This window comes from Neofelis nebulosa, chromosome 13 (genome assembly GCF_028018385.1).
Source record: "Neofelis nebulosa isolate mNeoNeb1 chromosome 13, mNeoNeb1.pri, whole genome shotgun sequence".
NCBI lineage: Eukaryota > Metazoa > Chordata > Mammalia > Carnivora > Felidae > Neofelis > Neofelis nebulosa.
Window position 1 is genome coordinate 92,383,490 of NC_080794.1, and position 19,628 is coordinate 92,403,117.

Sequence of the window (19,628 nt, forward strand, 5' to 3'; positions counted from 1 at the left end):
AGGAGACTGTGTCCGCGTGGGCTACACGGCTGGAACAGGCACACAAAATGAAATGGTTCCAGCATGAGAGAAGTTTCTGAGACCCCAGGGCTGGTGTTGAGGAGGGTGCCTGCTGTCCTCCATGAGGACAAGAGCACAGGTGACAGAACAAATGTATTAACCTTCAAAATAAAAGTCACTTACTTTACCAGCAAAAATGGGTTTATTTGGAAATAGCAGAGAAGAGCAATTAGGGACATGCCAGCTATAGTCCAGTGCAACAGAGGAGAGGAACTTTATTTCATGCAGAAGGAGGACTTTGGGAGGCACTGCCTCAAGCTGAAGTCCTTTGGAGAGAAGCAAGAGTTCCTGGTGATGAGCGTTTCTTGGCTGAGTTGCAGGAGTGGTCCTTGTTTTTGTGCACATGCAATGTTCATCTCTTCCTGTAGGGGCCTGTAATTGATGATCCTTTATTCCCAAGGATTCTTATGTTGGGTCTGTAATTCACAATTCCTGTAATCCACATGGAGTGGTATGGCTCTGCCTTTTGGCCTCGGGACTCTATTTTGGTGAGGTTTCTCTTAATGTGGTGTGTGTATATATACATACATATATATATGTATGTATATATACACACATACGTGTATATATGCATATATATACGTATATGTATATATATACACACACACACACACATATATATACATATACATATATACACACACACATACATACACACACACACACACACACATATATATATGTTGGGCCTCAGCAAAGTTTAAAACCTTTGTATTCCAAAGGACATCACGAAGAAAGTGAAAAGACAACCCACAGAATGAGAAAAATTTTTTGCAAATAAAAGATGTGATAAGGGTCTTGTGTCTAGAATATATAAAAACACTCTCAACTCCATAATAAAAAGGCAAACCATTAAAAAATGGGCAAAGGAGGGGTGCCTAGATGGCTCAGTCGGAAGGCCGTGTGACTCTTGATCTTGGGGTTGTAAGTTCAAGTTCCACGTTTGGTGTAGCGGTTACTAAAAAGTAAACCAAAAAATGGGCAAAGACTTGAACAGAAACTTCTCCAATAAAGATATACAGATGACCAACGTGCGCACAAAAAGGTGCTCAGTATCTGTAGTCACTAGGGAAATGCAGATCAAAACCACAATGAGAGATCACCTCATACTAGAATGGTTATAACCAAAAAGGACAGATAATGGTAACGGTTCGCAAGGATGTGGAGAAATTGGAAGGCTTATTCACTGCTGCCGGGAATGTAAAATAATGCAGTCACTTTGGAAGGTAGTCTGGCAGTTCCTCAAAAAGTTAAACATAGTGTGACCATATGACCCAGCAATTCTACTCCTGCCTATATACCCAAGAGAATGAAAACATAGGTCTACACAAAATCTTGTTCGTGAATATTCATAGCAGTGTTATTCATAGTATCAAAAATGTGGGAAAAAAATCCAAATGCCGATCACCTTAATGGGTAAAAATGTGATATGTCTATACAATGAATGCATTAAAATGGATTAGAATATACAATAGAATGTTATTTGGCAATAAAATGAGGTGTACTGACACCTGCACAATGTGGGTGAACGATATGCTGAGTGAAAAAGGCCCTGTACTATTGTATGACTCCATTTACACAAATGTCCAGAATAGGCAGATCCATAGCGGCAGAAATCAGATTAGTAATCGCCAGGGGTTGCAGAAGGGGTGTGGTGGGGCACTGCTAAAAAGGAGGTTTCTTCTTGGAGTGACGAGCATGTTCCAAACTTGCTTGTGGTGATGGTTTCACAGCTCTGTAAACATACTGTAAACCAGTGAATTGCACACTTTAAACGGGTGAACTATATGGCATGTGAATTGTGATCAGTAAAGCTGTTTACAACTGGACAACCTGATTTACTTAGGTCACATGGGCAACATCACTGAGTAGTTGCAGCCTCGATGGTCAGGGGTGGCCCTCGGGCTGATCAGAAGCTCATGACAGAAACAAGGGTGTCCTGTGTGTGCTTGAGCTGCTGCTGGTGGCCTCAGACACAGCCAAGTAGTCCAGCCCCGGTTGTGACCATGGGACTTTTCTGTTTCCAACAATGTGGGACGGGGATGACAGACCCAGCTACTGGTCACAGTGCTGGTTGCAGCTATAGTTTGATTCAGGCGGTGGTGCCACAGTGAAGGGACACAGGGGCAGGAGATGTCCTTTCCTACAGCCTGGGGACTAAGGTGCTCCCTCCCCCAGGTGTCAACCTAGCTGTCTTCTCTCCCCAGCCATAAACACAGGTTGTGAACTTTGCCTTCTCTCCAATCACCCTCTACATGCACCCAGGCCTTCCATTCAGATGTCATCTGCATGGGCCACCACTGGGCTGGGGGCAGGGGTACACATGGAGCAGGTATTCAGTCAAGTGGTCCCTGCCTTCAAGGTGTAGGGCTGTGTCAAACAAGAAGATCCAGGGGAGTGGGCCAGAATTAAGTTTGAGTCCCCCAGACCCTGTTTTGGCCAGCTTCTCATCCAGGAATGATCAGGGCAGAATCTAACTTCCTAAATAGGCCCCTGCAGCCCCTCATGATCCTGATCTTACCAGTGTTGACTGAGAAAAGAGGCAGAGTTGAAGTAAAACAAAAGCATTATTTGGGGTCTCAGAATTGCAATTTGGGGAGTAGAGATTTGGGTAGCAGCCCAAATTGTGTCCTCCTAGGGAAAAAACATCAAGGTTTTTTATTTTTATCTTTTTCAAGTTTATTTATTCATTTTGAGAGAGAATGAGGGCAAGAGCAGGGGAGGGGCAGAGAGAGAGGGAAAGAGAGAACCCCAAGCGGGCTCCACACTGCACAGAGCTCACAAACCGCGAGATCATGACCTGACCTGAAATCAAGAGTCTGATGCTCAACCGACTGAGCCACCCAGGCACCCCAAAAGTCAGGGCTTTTTAAAGACCAAAGGGAATGCTTGTAGGCACTGTTTACTAAGAATTTTGATTGGTGTGGACAGTAGAAAACTAATCTTGGCTGAATATAATCGATTGCTAAGGCTACCACTAAGCAAAGTCTTTCTGTGCTGCGTTGCCGGTGTTTGGGCAGAGTCCTTGGAGCCCAGTTCAAAGTTCATGGCTTTACCTGGTGAGGGCGTGAACAGGCTGTCCCCTTGAAGGCCCCTGGCTCCATCTGAAAAACTCCTTGACAAACGTGACTCCATCTCATTTTACCTTTCACACCAGAAAGAACAGACTGGCTGCTGGAGGAGGAGAAAGTCCCCACTCATGAGGTACCAGATGCTTGGGGTATGGACATCATCAAATACCTGTTTCTGGGCAGCCACTGGCAGACGATAAAGGGACAGGATAACCGAAAACATGGCACCGGGTAGTTTCAAGGGTGATAGAGCCAGCTGACAGGACAAGGGCAGTGACAACGCGGCCTGAAAATGGGGCTGCAGCTGTGAGACACAGCCGGCCACCTGGAGAGAGGGCTGACATCTGGCCAGTTAGTCTGCCCAGAGTGACCAAGGCCCAGACGAGGAGGTCCCCCTCACTGAAGGATGACGTGTGCCTCACAGCCCCATGGGTCGTGTCCTGAGTGTGGCATTGTGCTGCCACATCAGGGGCAATGGGCGTGTCACTAGAAACTCTCTAACAAGCTCCAAACAAGCCACAATGACCCAGTTTTCTAGCCCTGCTTACAGGGGCTGCTTGCCACCCCAAACTAAGGCCCAGGCCAGAAGCCACGAGCTCTAAACAAGCCCCCAAGGCCCACTTTTTGACCAGTTTGATCCAGTTCCGGCAGTGGGCTAACCCTCCAGGTGACCTTGGGATTGTAACAGAAAACACTCGCTAGCACCCTGACAGACCCACGGTGCCCATTTAGGGAAAACAGAGGTTGCGCTGACTCCAAGAAAGCCTCTTCTTCCCTGAAAAACCCTGCCAGCTTGCTCACTAGCCCCTTAAGTACCCTGACGCCATAAAACCCTGACCCTGAGACCTGACCCAGGAGACGGAACCTTTAGAGCACAAGCTCCCCTTCTCTATTCTCTGGTCATTGAATAAATTACCGGCTTGCCACGAAATACTATTTGGTTATTTGGCAAACAGTACTGAGTAGGAACTAGCCACTTTGATAACAGATGGGCTTCTTGGGCTCCACCACCAGCCTGACTTCAGGGGTCACATCAGGGCTCTCACCACGGGCATACCTGTAGGAGACCCAGAGACCAGCAGCCATTTTCTGGAGTTTGGGACACCAAGAGTCTTTAATCTGTGGGCTGAAGTGTCCTCAGTGGTAGACCAGACGTCTGGGACATTGACCACAGCTCAGTGACCCTGCTGAGTTGAACCCTGGGGGAACCCCAGGGCATATAGGGGAACCTCTGAGGAGGAAGCCCCCTGAACCAGCGGCTTTACTCCAGGTGCTACAGTCGGGGGTAAAGTTTCCCCCAAAGGGAGAGCTCTCTCTTCCAGAAAACAGGTGATACTAGGTCAGGGTGACTGTACCCCAAACATGTTTCATTGGATTCATCAGATCGGCAGGGATGTCAGGCTGAGTGACAAGGCCAGGGGTCTGGCGGTCAGCTCTGTGAACTGGTCTTGTCCTGGCACTGCTTCTGGGTTCCCTGCAACCTCCGGTTTCCTCCTGGGGCTTTATGTCCCTGCCAGGGGCTATGCAGGGGTCAGGTGAGCGCCTCCAGTCAGAGGGTGCACCTCTAGGGACCGGCACCCTCTGACACGTTGTGTTATCCCTGCCTTTCCCTGCACCAGACAGCTGTCAAGGATCCTATTGGGGAGCAGGGATGAGGTACGGAGGGAGGAGCCCAGGGCCACCTGCCCAGCATGCAGCTGCACAAAAGCTGCCCTCCAACCACTGTGGTCCCCAGGGGCAGAGATCGTTCCTGGCAGTCACTCGTGGGTGTCCCGGCCTGCTTGGTTGCCTATATGACCAGCCACAGAAACTGTTCAGTGTCGGGAGACAGGTCAGCCTGTGGTCTGGGCACTCTGCAAGAATTCTCAGACACTGCTTCCTGCCTGTGGCAGCACCCCTCCCAACATCATTCTTTTAAGGTGCATGTATTGCTTGCATGTACATTTCATTGAGAGTCACATATTTACTCATATTTTTATGTCTACTTTCTGAATTCCACAAGGGCTGGGATTTTGCCACTATTTGGTCATTATTCAGGGATGAGTCTTCTGCACCTTGTATCATTTGAATAGGTATTCTCATGTTTAAGAAACTGTTAAGATTATAGGCAGTGGCCCTGGTGACTGTCTGGTGCCATCCTGGCAGCAGCCTGGAAGTCTGTCTCTGCACAGAGGCACAGTTGGGAGTGCGTCTCCAGCACCCAGAATACTGACCGTCTGCACTCTCTTCCACTCTTTGGCTCCAAAATACTAGCAGGCAGGCATGCATGCTGCACGCAGGACACCGGAAGATGCTGGGGAGACTGGCCAGCCCAGAGGAAAGAGTTAGAGATACTGAAGGGGGGGGGCTCCCCAATCAACAGGCCCCCTGAGCACCCCAGAGTCAAACTCAAATTTGATGAGTCCCACTTACAAGTCTAATATTTCCAAATAGCCTTCTGGTATATTCCTCCTCACGAGCAAACAAACATTACCTGACGGCGTGTAAAGCGTCTTCCTGGAAGGTAGGAATGGAAGAAACAGCAAAGAGATAACTCAGAGCAAACATACCAGGCAGGAGAATGATACTGCAGTATTTCTCATTCATACCCTCAGACATTGCTCACTTGAAGCAAGAACAGCATTTCTCTAAACACTGACATGAGTGGAAGAAGAAAGAGCTCTTGGAAATTAGACACTGTGACAGCAGAAACAAAATTCTCATGGAAGAAATCCCTCAGAAAGCAGAGCAAAGGGTAAAGATGGAAAACAGGAGCGACTACGTTCGAGGGTCAGGCTCAGACCTCTGACATCCTAAAACAGGAATTCTAATTTTTAAAAATGTCTTTAGAGAGAAAGAGAGAGAGCACATGAGCAGGGGAGGGGCAGAGGGAGAGAATCCCCAGCAGGCTCCACGCTCCCACCACCCTGGGATCACCATCCGAGCCGAAATCAAGAGCCCGATGCTCCATCGACTGCACCACCCATGCACCCCCTAAAATAGGAATTCTGGAAAGAGGAAATGTGGAATCGAGGAACAAGTCATTGGTAGAAATGATTGATTAGTGAAACACCCTACGAAAGAAGTTCCCGGGAGTGAGGGACAGGCGTTTCCCGACTGAGGGCTCTTTGAGTTCCCATCACAGTGAAAGAAAATCCAGGCACTTGGAGCCACCACGTTGTGAAATTTCAATAGATGATCCTGAAAATTTGCAGGGAGGAACCAGCCTCCACTGTGGTAAAGGATTATAAATTCGAAAGCCTGTGAATTTCTTAACAGCACCCCTAACAAGCGAGGGGACAATGCCTTCACAGTCTGAAGGAAGAAGCCTCTAACCTCGAATTCTTTGCTTAGAGCGTGTGAGGGCAAATCAAAGACATTTTCAGGTCTGCAGTAACATTAAGAAAAAAAGATATCCCAGACACCTTTTCTCAGCTTCACCAAAACAGGTGAGTGAATCAAGGAAAAAGAAGACCAGATGGCTGGAGAGGGCCAGCACAGGTGGAGAGAAGGGAATCCTTCCGGAGATGGACGGGGGAAACCCAGACAGACCATCCGCCCAGACTGGAGCTGACCAAGGAGTTCGCGGCTGAAGCCTGCAGAGCCTCCTGTCCCTGGCCACCCTCGCCCGCGGGCACAGGTGGCCACAGAAAGCCCACGGAAGCCTCCGGGTGGACTAGTGCGTGGCTAAGAAGGAATGACATGCGCTAACACGTGGTTACAGGAAAGTTTTGGGCAGAGGGCAGGAACTTTCTAATTCTTGCAAGACCTTCCTGAACTAGGGGAATTCTCTAGAGAGGACGGTATGCTTGATTAAGCACTAAAGGGCTTCTGGGACCAGTGGGGGGAGGGGGAAAGTGCTAGAAAGTTCTTCACTTACCTTCGTTTATCTTGAACTTGGTACATCTTGAACTTCGTACTTGATGCGTGGTACACGTGTGTATAAAGACACGTGACCACGTACACACAGAACAGTGTCGTCGCCGAAAGACTGTCGCGCAGTCCCGCTTTGTACGTGCTAAGCTCTCCCGGTCCCACCCTGACGTCACGGCCGTCCTCGACTTCCACCTACGGGCTCCACGACGCCCCAAGGTGAAGGCGCTCACCTGCTTTTCCGAGGCAGGAGAGAGGCGTCTCCTCCGCCTCCTGGTGGCCTTTCCCACGTCTCCTTGGGAAGGAGACACGAGCCACCTGGCCGGCCGCCGGCCGCATCCTCCCCCCGTGGGGACACTCGCCCACACGGCCCAGTAGCGGGGCTTCGGCGCCTGCAACCGGGCTGGAGACACACACGGGCGGCGCCACGCTCGCCCTTGCCCGGCCTGCACTTCTGCGCCACCAACATGGCCGGGAACCCTGAGCCCAGCCCACAGGGTCTCGTGGTGGGGCTGGCGCCTGAGCCTGGCCTCGCCCCGCGCCCCTGGCTCCTTGCTCCACCTCCGGGCCTACGCCTTCTGGCCTCGGGCCCGCAGCCCTTCGCCCGCCGCCCCCCATCCACCTGCAGTCCCGCGCCGCGCCCACCGCGCCCACCGCGCCGCGCTTCCACCAGCCCCACCCCGCCCCACTCCCACTCCAACTTCCATTTACCTCCAGTTCCGCCCCGCCCCCTCGCCCCGCCCCTCGCCCCGCCTCCGGTCCTCTGGGTGCTCTCCGCACTTGAGAGCGGCGGAGACACTCGGCGACTGCTCGGGACGGCGCGATGGAGTCGAGTGGCGGCCGCGCGGAGGCCCCGGGTCGCGGCCCGCGGGTGCTGGTGGTGGGCGGTGGCATCGCGGGGCTGGGGGCGGCGCAAAGGCTCTGCAGCCACCCGGCCTTCCGGCGGCTGCGGGTCCTGGAGGCCACTTCCCGCGCCGGCGGCCGCATCTGCTCAGAGCGCAGCTTCGGTAACGGCCTTTCTCGTAACCCCTTTCCGGACCCCCTTTCTGGAACCCAGCGGGTGTCGCCCGAGCTCTGCCGCTCCTGGTCCGGCCTGCGCCCAGGGTTAACCGACTCAGAAGACTTACCTGGTCCCCTGAGTGAATCTCCGTCCCACCCCACTTAATCAGCCAAAGTTCAATGGTCCCCGAAACTCAGCTGCCTGGTTGGCAGGGCCTGCCCCTGCGGGGGAGGGTAACCCATGTCTCTGCAGTCGCCCCCGTTGTGTCCCACAAGTAGCACCGCCCCCCTCCTCTCCCCCCCCCCCAGCCCCCCCAGCCTCGGGACCACTCCCAGGTGTCCCTTTTGCCCCCATGCCTGGTCTCCACGTGTCCTCCCAGGGCAGGTGCAGGCCAGCACCCCCTCCTCAAGTGTCCCCCTTAAACCAGGTCTGAGCAGGTGCTGCCATGAAGGACTGTAATCTTTCAGGGACTCTATGGCCCTGGGCTGGTTTTCAGAGCTTATTTGGGGAGGGCAGGGCTGCGTGTGGTCCAGGAGAAGGGCTCAGGGGTGGCCTTTGTGGAGAGAGAACCTCAAGGTGGCATCTCCTGCCCTTCCCAGGTGGCGTGGTAGAGCTAGGTGCTCACTGGATCCACGGGCCCTCCCAGGGCAACCCCGTCTTCCAGCTGGCAGCCAGGTACCAGCTGCTGGAGGAAAAGGACTTGTCAGAGGAGAACCAGCTGATTGAGACTGGGGGCCACTTGGGCTTGCCCTCCGTGTCCTACACTAGCTCTGGGGTAAGTGTGAGCCATGAGCTGGTGGTGGAGATGGCTGGTCTGTTCTATGGGCTCATCGACCAGACTCGGGAGTTCCTGCACCTGCCGGACGCCCCAGTGCCCAGTGTCGGGGAGTACCTGAAGAGGGAGATCAGTCAGCATGCAGCTGGCTGGACGGAGGACGAGGAGACCAGGAAGCTCAAGCTGGCCATCCTCAACAGCTTCTTCAACGTGGAGTGCTGTGTGAGCGGCACCCACAGCATGGACCTGGTGGCCCTCGCACCCTTCGGGGAATACACCGTGCTGCCGGGGCTGGACTGCACCTTTCCTGGGTATGTGCCTGCCCCACCCGCCCAGTCAGCCCTCCAACCCCCAGTCCCCCTCCATGTCCCCCCACCGTCCCTCCACCCACCCAGGCCCCCCCATGTCCCCCCACTGTCCCTCCACCCACCCAGGCTCCCCCATGTCCCCCCACCGTCCTTCCACCCACCCAGGCCCCTCCATGTCCCCCCACAGTCCTTCCGCCCACCCAGGCCTCCCCATGTCCCCCACTGTCCCTCCACCCACCCAGGCCCCCCCATGTCCCCCACAGTCCCTCCACCCACCCAGGCCCCCATGTCCCCCCACAGTCTCTCCGCCCACCCAGGCCCCCCCATGTCCCCCCACTGTCCCTCCACCCACCCAGGCCCCCATGTCCCCCACTGTCCCTCCACCTCCCCATGTCCCCCCACAGTCCCTCCACCCACCCAGGCCCCCCCATGTCCCCCCACAGTCCCTCCACCCACCCAGGCCCTCCCATGTCCCCCCACAGTCCCTATACCCACCTAGGCCCCCATGTCCCCCACTGTCCCTCCACCCATGCCCCTATGTCCCCCCACTATCCCTCCACCCACCCAGGCCCCCCCATGTCCCCCCACCGTCTCTCCATCCACCCAGGCCCCCATGTCCCCCCACCGTCCCTCCACCCACCCAGGCCCCCATGTCCCCCTACTGTCCCTCCACCCACCCAGGCCCCCCCATGTCCCCCCACTGTCCCTCTACCCACCCAGGCCCCTATGTACCCCCACAGTCCCTCCACCGACCCAGGCCCCCATGTCCCCCCACTGTCCCTCCACCCACCCAGGCCCCCCCATGTCCCCCCACTGTCCCTCCACCCACCCAGGCCCCCATGTCCCCCTACTGTCCCTCCACCCACCCAGGCCCTCCCATGTCCCCCCACAGTCCCTATACCCACCTAGGCCCCCATGTCCCCCACTGTCCCTCCACCCATGCCCCTATGTCCCCCCACTATCCCTCCACCCACCCAGGCCCCCCCATGTCCCCCCACCGTCCCTCCATCCACCCAGGCCCCCATGTCCCCCCACCGTCCCTCCACCCACCCAGGCCCCCATGTCCCCCTACTGTCCCTCCACCCACCCAGGCCCCCATGTCCCCCCACTGTCCCTCCACCCACCCAGGCCCCCCCATGTCCCCCCACAGTCCCTCCACCGACCCAGGCCCCCATGTCCCCCCACTGTCCCTCCACCCACCCAGGCCCCCCCATGTCCCCCCACTGTCCCTCCACCCACCCAGGCCCCTATGTACCCCCACAGTCCCTCCACCGACCCAGGCCCCCATGTCCCCCCACTGTCCCTCCACCCACCCAGGCCCCCCCATGTCCCCCCACAGTCCCTCCACCGACCCAGGCCCCCATGTCCCCCCACTGTCCCTCCACCCACCCAGGCCCCCCCATGTCCCCCCACTGTCCCTCCACCCACCCAGGCCCCCCATGTCCCCCCACTGTCCCTCCACCCACCCAGGCCCCTATGTACCCCCACTGTCCCTCCACCCACCCAGGCCCCCATGTCCCCCACTGTCCCTCCACCCACCCAGGCCCGCTCCATACACCCTGGGACTTCTTCCATTTACCTCAGGTTGAGCTGGGAAGCAGGGGAGGGTGACAGGGTCAGGGGGACATTAGTCTTCCCTGTTTTAGAGAGATCCTTGTTTCTCTAGTTTTGCTCATTTAGGAAAAATAATTATTTTCAAGAAAAGGTGGTTAGAAGAAGGCAGTGCGTCTCACAGATCTTTCTTCTGCCCGTGTTTACGAGGCCCCTTATGTGCTAAGTGCTGTGTGAAGGCTTCAGCCCCTGTGATGGACAGACAGCCGACCCCTGTGGTGGGTGGCTGTCCTGCCCTCCCCCCCCCCCCCCAGCATTCCAGAGACCCTCGCAGGCTTGTCCGTCTGGGCTCTGTCTGCCTGGGCTGTCCGGGCATTCATCCCAAGGTTCCTGGCAGAGGAGGGCATCTGTGATCAGAAGTAGGGGGCCAGGCCGGGCAGGGAGGAGGCCTTCTCCCACGATTGCCTCCATTTGCTCATGCTCGTGGACTCCTCCTGGTTGCCCCGACTGAGGTGGACTGGAAACCACCAGGGGCAGGGGTGGGGGGAACCCTTGCCCTCCTCCCTCCTTCCCTGCAGGGCACTTCCTCCAGCGGCTTCCTCTGAAGACACCAGCGCTTCTGTCTCTCCTAGGGGCTACCAGGGGCTCACAAACCGCATAATGGCCTCCTTGCCCGAGGACGTGGTAGTTTTTAACAAGCCTGTGAAGACCATTCACTGGAATGGGTCCTTCCGGGAAGCCTCTTCTCCTGGGGAGACGTGTCCGGTGTTGGTGGAGTGTGAGGACGGAGGCTGCTTCCCTGCACATCATGTCATTGTCACTGTGCCCTTAGGTAAAGCTGCTTTTCCCCACAGGTTTCCCTCTGGTCACCCATCCCAGGTGCCCCGGCCTCTGGCTCTCTCCCACCTCAGCTGGCTCTGTGGTGTTTGTTCGGCCGCTAAGTTCGTATTTTCATTGTAGTCCTGGACAGGATTATTCTAATGTGTTTTGTAGCAACTGCATGCTTTGGAATTGAGTTTCACAGTAAGAGAAAGCCCACGTGTTGCTTCTTCAGAGGTCATTTATGGACAGGTTGGGACTACCTCCAGGGGTTCCCCAAACCCTGCTTTCTTGGACACGGCAAAGGTGTGACAGCCAGGTCTCAGGTTCAGTCCTTGTATGATTGAGAAAGGAGTCAAGTATAGGGTTCCGTTTAATTCTAGATCTGACGCCCTAGACAGAAGCCATTGGTGGGAGTTGGAAATTTGACAAAGGATGGGAGTGGCTGGGAGCCACGCCGTGTCTGTGCTATCTCACTTACTCCCCACACTTAGTTGTCCAAGTTCACCAGCCTAGCAAAGCCAGAGCTGCTGTAAGATGAAGAGCCCCCCCAGCCCGGTGGCTACAGCCTGCGCCCTGGGGTCCCTTCAGGACGCAGCTTGCTGACCACCTAGTCCTTTCTCCCACATGTGGAATCGTACTGGACATATTAGCATAGTCTTTGGCTGCTCCTCTCTTGCCAACTCTTTTTGGTCAATACAACTTGTGTCAGTGTTTCCAACTCAGCACATATAGATCCGTGACATGGGTTTTTCCCCCCACCAATGTCTGTGTTCATTCACTGCTGTGGTGTGTGCTAACTGAGCCTCTGCTATAATCAGCAGGTGCATTACTGTGAATGTTGATATTGTTCACAAGGAGCCAGGATACCTGTCACATAGCCACATAGTTATTTCTTATTTGAAGATGTCATTACTCAATATTACTTAAAATCGGTGGAAGTTTAGGTTATTTTCACTTTTTCTGTTTTATGTAACGTTTCCCACGTGCATTTAAAAACACTTGTGTGGGGGCGCCTGGGTGGCGCAGTCGGTTAAGCGTCCGACTTCAGCCAGGTCACGATCTCGCGGTCCGTGAGTTCGAGCCCCGCGTCGGGCTCTGGGCTGATGGCTCGGAGCCTGGAGCCTGTTTCCGATTCTGTGTCTCCCTCTCTCTCTGCCCCTCCCCCGTTCATGCTCTGTCTCTCTCTGTCCCAAAAAAAAAAATAAAATAAAAAATGTTAAAAAAAAAAATAAATAAAAACACTTGTGTGGGACACCTGGGTGGTCAGTTGGTTGAGCATCCAACTCCTGATTTCGGCTCAGGTCATGATCCCAGGGTCGTAGGATGGACCCCTGTGTCGGGCTCTGTGCTGAGTGTGGAGCCTGCTTGAGTCTCTCTCTCTCTCTCTCTCTCTCTCTCTCTCTCTCTCTCTCTCTCTTCCCCTCTTTCTCTCCCTCTCCCTCCCTCCTCTCTCCATCCCTCCCTCTGTCCCTCTCCCCTATGCACGCACACACACACTCCCTCTCTCTCAAATAAAATTCCCAAACAAAACAAACAAAACACATGTGCGAACGTATCTGTGGCATGGATTGCAGTAGAGGAACTGCTGGGCAGACGGGGACTGTGGCGGAGGCCACGTGACCCCCCTGTGGATCTGCTTCCTGTTGGGCTGTTTGTCCTTTACTCACTGCCTTTCAAGATATCTCTGTCTTAAGGAGATTGGCTTGTGCTGCAAACATCTCACCTCGTTGTTTGACTCTGGGCAAGACATAATTTTTTGTCATGCAGATACTCTTTCTGTAGCTTCTGGATAAAGCCTGTTTGTTGTCTCCTCCAAACCAATCCACGGCAGCGTGGACTGTAGACATCGCGAGGTGGAAGGTTTAGAAGGCGAAACTGTCCTGAGAATGGTTCGGGGGTGTGCCAACGGCCCCTGCCTGACCAGCTGGCCACGGGGCCCTCTGTGTCCCTCCATGGTGGTGCTGCTTGCTGAGGCTGAGTCCAGAGATGGCCAGAGCCAGCCCGGCGTCTGTGAGCCCAGTTGAGCTGGGGCTGGTGTGGGTCCCTGGAGGCCTCTTCTCTGACTCCTCTGACGGGGGTCGGGGTGTGACTCTTGCCTCCAGGTTAAGAGATGTGGTGTAAGTTGGGTCCACTTATGAATTCCAGGTTTTCTTAAAGAACGTCTGGACACTTTCTTTGAGCCCCCGCTGCCCACCCAGAAGGCAGAAGCGATCAGGAAAATAGGCTTTGGGACCAACAATAAAATCTTCCTGGAGTTTGAGGAGCCCTTCTGGGAGCCAGACTGCCAGTTCATCCAGGTGGTGTGGGAAGACACGTCGCCCCTGCAGGACGGCGCCTCCGAGCTCCAGCACATCTGGTTCAAGAAGCTTATTGGCTTTTTAGTCCTGCCTTCCTTCAAGTACGTATGCTTCTTGAGTTTCTCTGAGGAAGTTTCAGGTGTGAGCTCTGAAGGGGCTGGCTCGTTGGCCTTAGTTTGGTTGAGAATCAGCGGTGTGTTGGTTCACTGGGAGGTGTTTCTGGAGGATTTCTGGGTGGGATCCCAAGGGCAGCCAGAGCCTGATGACAGACACCAGGGAGCCAACCCTGCAGGGACAGACAGAAGCCTGCTGTGTGCAGCTTGTCGTATCTCTGGGCCTGGGGGCCTGGAATGTGCCCGTGGCCTGGCAGGAATGTTCCATCAGTAAGAAAGTATTTCCTGAAATCTCCAGGAAGCTGGGGCGTGTAGGGTTCAGGAGGAATTTGAAACATGGATGTGTCTGGAGCTGGAAGACAGTATTTAAACCTGTTGCAGTAATTGAGCAACATACCCTTACAAGTCATGAAATCAAAGACCCATCAGTGGCTAAATTGTGTGGCCCAGCCATAAAACATAAATAATGTGGCAACTCTGGACTCGGTGTTTACTCAGAAATAAGACCATGAATAATTTGGGGGGGGGGGCTGATTTTTCCAGCAAGATCAAAAGACGTGGTTAGTATGTTGTGGTCCAGTTTCCACACAGACGGGGTGGGATCGGGGACCATGGTCTTGGCCTGGAGGACAAAACACAGGCATGCCTGCCGGCATAGAGCATCCCCAGTGGTCATGAGAGTAGGATGTATGGGCTCCTCCAGCCTACGAGGGACCCTGCATGTCTCCTTTGCACTGAGGATGAAGCTGACTCCAGGGCTCAGAAATGTGGCCGTGGTTGTGTGGATGGGTGGTGGAGCGGTGGCTTGGGGGGCCCGGCCAGCTTCCCTACGCCTGGCTCTCTGGCCTATGCTCTGTGCTCAGGACATTGGTGGGGATGACAGTCCTGGGGACACGTCGTGGCTCTCACACTTTGTGGTCTCAGGAACCCCCTTTATACTCTTTAAAAGTATTGAAGATCCCAAAGAGCTTTTGTTTATGTGGTTGTATCTGTGCATTTACCACATTAGAGATTAAAACTGAGAAGTTTAAAAATTGTTATTTTTAAATGGTAAGCCTATACCATGTTAACATAAATATCGTTTTTAAATGAAAAATAACTGTATTTCTTAAAAAAAATTTTAAAACATTTTATTTATTTTTGAAAGACAGAAAGAGAGAGTGAGCCGGGGAGGGGGAGAGAGAGAGAGAAAGGGAGACACAGAATCTGAAGCAGGCTCTAGGCTCTGAGTTGTCAGCACAGAGCCCGGTGCTGGGCTTGAACCCACGAACCGTGAGATCGTGACCCCAGGGAAAACAAGAGTCCATGCTTAATTGCCTGAGCCACCCAGGCGCCCTGTGAAACGAGCTCTGACCTCACAGAACCCTGGAGTCTGTGGCCCACACTTGCAGAACTGCCCGGCACAGGTGACTGTGGCCACAGCTGGCCGGTGGCCAGGCGTGTCAGGGGTGTGTCTCCCCACGCAGGTCTGCCCACGTCCTTTGTGGGTTCATCGCTGGGCTGGAGTCCGAGTTTATGGAGACTCTGTCCGACGAGGAAGTGCTTCTGTCTCTGACCCAAGTGCTCCGCAGGGTGACAGGTACCGAGCACGCGTGCGGCCAGGGCACCACCTGGGCCCCTTGGTGAACTCTGTAGGGCAACCAGGGCACCAGCTGTGCAGAACTGAACTTGGAGCTGTGAGCCTCTAGGACAGTCCTCCCTTCTATTAGTGGGGTCACTCGAGTGTTCATCTCTGAGGAACCGAAATGGCTTTGCGAACACTTTCCACTTCTTTTTTCTGTTTCCGGGGGTTCTGAGTTAAGCAAAGCGGGTAAGACAGAGACAGCCCTCTGATGAATACATTCGTGGCTTGGGTTTCGTTCCGGGTAGTTTCCTGACTTTCCAGCTGCGGGGTCTTAAATGGAAGAGCAGCTGGGGCCAGGCGGCCCGTGGTGCAGGGGTAACACGTGTCTCTGGGTTCAGGAAACGCCGAGCTCCCCGCGCCCAGGAGCGTGCTGCGCTCGCGCTGGCACAGCGCCCCGTACACCAGGGGCTCCTACAGCTACGTGGCGGTGGGCAGCTCCGGGGACGACGTGGACCTGCTGGCGCAGCCCCTGCCTGCGGACGGCACGGAGGCGCAGGTGAGGCGGCGGGTGGGCAGAGTCCGTGGGCTTCTTGAAATTATGAACTATTACGCATGTATTATTTTATCAGAATTCTACATGCGCATAGACTGAAGCATCAGAGAGTTCGGCAGTGCTGGCTAACAAAATAACACGAGATATAGCAGGCTGGTGGAGGGCCCGACACCCCCTTCCCAGCCTATTCTGGCGGAGTCTCCTCTCCAGGTTTATCATATCTCCAAAAAACGCGTCTACCTGCCCCAAAGCATGCAGTCGTGGAACACTTGGAATGTGTGCACAAGCAGGCGGAACCTTTGGGTCTCCATCTCCAACTTCCGAGCTGTCAGGTGGCGGCGGTCACTCACCCCCCTTCCCTCCCCGCCCCCCCCCCCCCCCCCGTGATCATGAAGCGTGCCCCACAGGTGACATCATTTTCCTGCACATATTTCCGTGTGCGTCTCTAAAGGATGAGGGACGCCCTCTGAAGATGTGTAACTATAACATCGTTATCGCAGTTACGAATTTACACTAATTCCTCCATATTGTCCAACACTGTTCAGTTTTCCATGTGCTTTATGATCTCTTTTCGGTTTGCTTGTTTGATAATGTTGCTCCTTGAATTTTCACTTTTAAGCCTCACTGAATTCTCACTATGGCCGATAAGGTGTTAGCTCTCTTCACTCCTGTGTCCCCCAGCTCCCCATGCGTGCAGCAGTACTTTGGGTGAGGCCCTGTCCACCCCTGGGTGCAAGGAAGCTGCGGCTCCTTTTCCTGCCTCTTTCTAGATGTGAGCGTGTTTCTCAGTGTGAGTGTGTGCAGCATGTATGTGAGTGTGGGAGAGAGTGTGCAGGCTCATTTTCTTTGCCTGGGTTCTGCTGTTTACATTGTCTCCCGCTTCCTTCCCTTGGGCCAGAGTCAGCTCCAGCCCCTTCAGGCACAGCTGTGGCCTGCCCCCCACCCATGCCCCGTGCCCATGCCCTACCTGCCCGGAGCCCACACCCTGCCTGCCTGCCCCCAGCCCCACCCTTACTGTGTTGGAGCATTTATTCCAGTAGCTTCCTGAGGAGGGGGTGCATGGAGGTAAATGTTTAGGGAAAGTTTGCAGGTGTGGAAATGTCTTTTTTCTACCCTTATACTTAGGTGGTCCAGTCCTGTCACTACAGAACCAACTACCCTAAAACCCACTGGTACAAAACAGACACTTTATTATGATGACAGATCCTATAGGTGGGCACAAGCGACCGTGTGTTTCTGCCATATGATGTCTGGGGTCTCAGCTGGGAAGACGACCTACGGGGATCACGCAGGGCTGGGGCGGGGGTCATCTGAGGCCTCTTCTCTTGCACAGCTGCCCTGGGCGGGGACCCTGACTGGAGTGCCTGCCCGTGGCCTGTGTGGCCCTGGCTTCCTCACAGCATGGCAGCCTCATGCGGCTGCCCACGTGGTGCCCACGACTCTTAGCACAGGTGTGCCCGGGAGCAGGATGCTGCTGGGTGCCAGACGGTGCGGCTGGGCCACACTCCACTGCCCAGCGCGGTCACACGCCTGCCCAGATTCCCGGGGCGGGACGCAGAGCCTACCTTTCAGTGGGAGGCGTCTCCAAAAACTTGTAGCCATGTAAGAGCCACACACTGGGTGTAGACCCTAGTTCGAGAGTCACTGCCCTCAGGTGTGGAAGACATTCTCCGGTGCTGAAGTGGGGAAGTCCGGGGACATTCAGGTTCCTTTCTTTCCTACCTCCTAGGAAGCTTGGAAGAACATTAGGGCCCTGCTCTCACCAAGCACCTGCCCCCCCCCCCCCCCCCCCAACACGCAGTCACTGACTCCACCCTGCACCTTGCCTCGCACCACACGGAGCTTCCACCCTGCGACTGCTGTCAGCTGGGAGAGTCTCTTAGATTTGCTTTCTTCTCTCTGTTCTTTTTTCTTCTCTTTTTCTTGCTGAGATTTCTGTTGTTTGGATGGTGGACTGGTCCTCAAATTTTCTTATCTTTTTCCCTCCTAATTTCCATCTCTTTGGTTTGTCACTCTGCGTTTTGGGCGATGTTCTTAACATTGCATCGCAAATGGTCTGTTGAATTTTCCATTTTGCAGTAACATTTGGTTCCAGGTGTGTTTGCTCATGTTTCCGGATGTCTTGGGGCTCCGTGGGATTAGTGAAGAATACAGCCACGCCCTTGCCCCCAGCTCTGTGGCCACGGTGACAGTCGTGTGGCCACAGCCTGACTCCTGTGCCCCGTGTTAACCCCGGCTTCTCTTTCCAGGTCCTGTTTGCAGGGGAAGCCACACATCGGGCGTTTTACTCCACCACGCACGGGGCTCTGCTGTCTGGCTGGAGGGAGGCCGACCGGCTCATCGCTCTGTGGGACACCCAAGCGCAGCTGCCCGAGCCCCGGCTCTGAGTCCTGCTCCTTCCATTCCGAGCTGGGCTCTGCCCCTCCTGTGCCGGGGAGGCTGCCACCATCCTTCCTCTGACAGCGTCTGGCCTGGCCAAGATTTGGGGATATTAATGACAGCCTTCCTTTTTTTGGCAACTGGGGACAGCTCTCATTTCTCACGTGTATCATGGAGTCTGGTCAGGGCCGAGCTTGAGCTGAGTGCGAGGTCTTCCTGGAGAAGTGTGACACAAGGCGCCAGCACTGCTGCTGAGGGCGTGCACATAAAGTGTGTTAAAGCCTCCGTGTCTCCTCATCCTTCCACCTCAGGGCTGCAGCATCTGTCGCTTCTGTCTTCGCCTGGTCCCAGGCTGGGGTCCCTGCAGGGCCCGGTGCCCCCTCCCCTGAGTTCCCTGGACTTTGGGTGCTGTGGTCGCCCCTGGTCCCAGGCATCTCCTGGTGGCCTGAGCTCTCATTGCTGGTGCTCAGGACCGTGCTGACAAGATACCTTGGCAGACACCCATGGCGTGCTGGGCTGGGTGACGGCCAGGTGGAGGGAGCCATGAGTGCACGGGGCACCCGGTCCTGACTTGGGGCCAGAGGTTTTCTGGAGGAAGTGGATGAACAACAAGGCCTCACGAACGCAGAGGAGGGGGACAGCTGGTGTGTCAGGGCGAGTGGGGAGCATGCCAGTGCAGCGGGCAGTGTTGGGGTGATAGTGTGGGGATGCCCTGGGTGTTCTGCTCAGCTGACCTCAGCTTCCCTTCCTCAAACTGTCCCAGTGAGGGGGTCGAAGTACCTCCATTTTCACAGCTGGGGAAAGCACAAAATACCTAGAGGTCGAGTTCAGTAATTGTCCAGTCTCACGACTGCCAGCGTAGAGCTTGGGCATCGTCCCAGGACAGGTCCTGAGGGGAGGCAGGTGTGGCTGGAGAGTGGCACTTTGGAGGAGGCCCTTTGGCCACCCTCAGAGGCCTGGACTCTATGCTGCAGGCGGTGGGGCTGCTGGCCCTGCACCCACTTTGAAGTCAGTGGCTTGTGCCTGTCCTCGTATCTCTGGCTGCAGTCTGTGTCCTGCTCTGGGGTGGGGCACCCTGGCTCCAGGGGTGAGTGTATGTGTGTTTGGAAGAAGGGCTTTGGGGCCAGGCCTGTCTGGGCTCTTCTCCAATCCCGAGTGGTGCCCAACATGCCCTCGGCCCCAGCACACTCTGCACAGGCCCTTCTCATACCTTCCCCTCCCAGATCAGGTCGCCCCTCCAAGGGGTCTTCCTTGCCTCCACCCTAGAGCTCTGTATGTGTGTC

General features: G+C 55.1%; 1 protein-coding gene and 1 long non-coding RNA gene across 2 annotated transcripts; one reads left to right on the forward strand and one right to left on the reverse strand.

Moving 5' to 3' along the window:
* Positions 1–1,393: 1,393 nt before the first annotated feature.
* LOC131493633 (uncharacterized) lies at positions 1,394–7,701 on the reverse strand. The gene is made up of 2 exons (XR_009252789.1): positions 6,991–7,701; positions 1,394–1,795 (listed from the first exon to the last, which is right to left on the reverse strand). It is a non-coding gene; the product is annotated as an uncharacterized LOC131493633 (long non-coding RNA).
* Positions 7,702–7,737: 36 nt separating this feature from the next.
* On the forward strand, positions 7,738–18,630 carry PAOX (polyamine oxidase). Its single transcript, XM_058698242.1, has 7 exons — positions 7,738–7,990; positions 8,583–9,069; positions 11,250–11,449; positions 13,585–13,837; positions 15,316–15,428; positions 15,812–15,969; positions 18,216–18,630. The coding sequence occupies exons 1-7, from the start codon at positions 7,807–7,809 to the stop codon at positions 18,351–18,353; spliced, it is 1,533 nt and encodes a 510-aa protein (XP_058554225.1). The 5' UTR covers positions 7,738–7,806; the 3' UTR covers positions 18,354–18,630.
* Positions 18,631–19,628: the final 998 nt, after the last annotated feature.

What these genes read in the sequence shown, in the direction of transcription:
- PAOX (XM_058698242.1), top strand. Translation starts at nt 7,807, where the DNA reads ATGGAGTCGAGTGGCGGCCGCGCGGAGGCCCCGGGTCGCGGCCCGCGG. An exon ending in CTGGACTGCACCTTTCCTGG is followed by an intron (nt 9,070 to 11,249) that starts GTATGTGCCTGC and finishes TGTCTCTCCTAG; the next exon opens with GGGCTACCAGGGGCTCACAA. An exon ending in TTAGTCCTGCCTTCCTTCAA is followed by an intron (nt 13,838 to 15,315) that starts GTACGTATGCTT and finishes CTCCCCACGCAG; the next exon opens with GTCTGCCCACGTCCTTTGTG.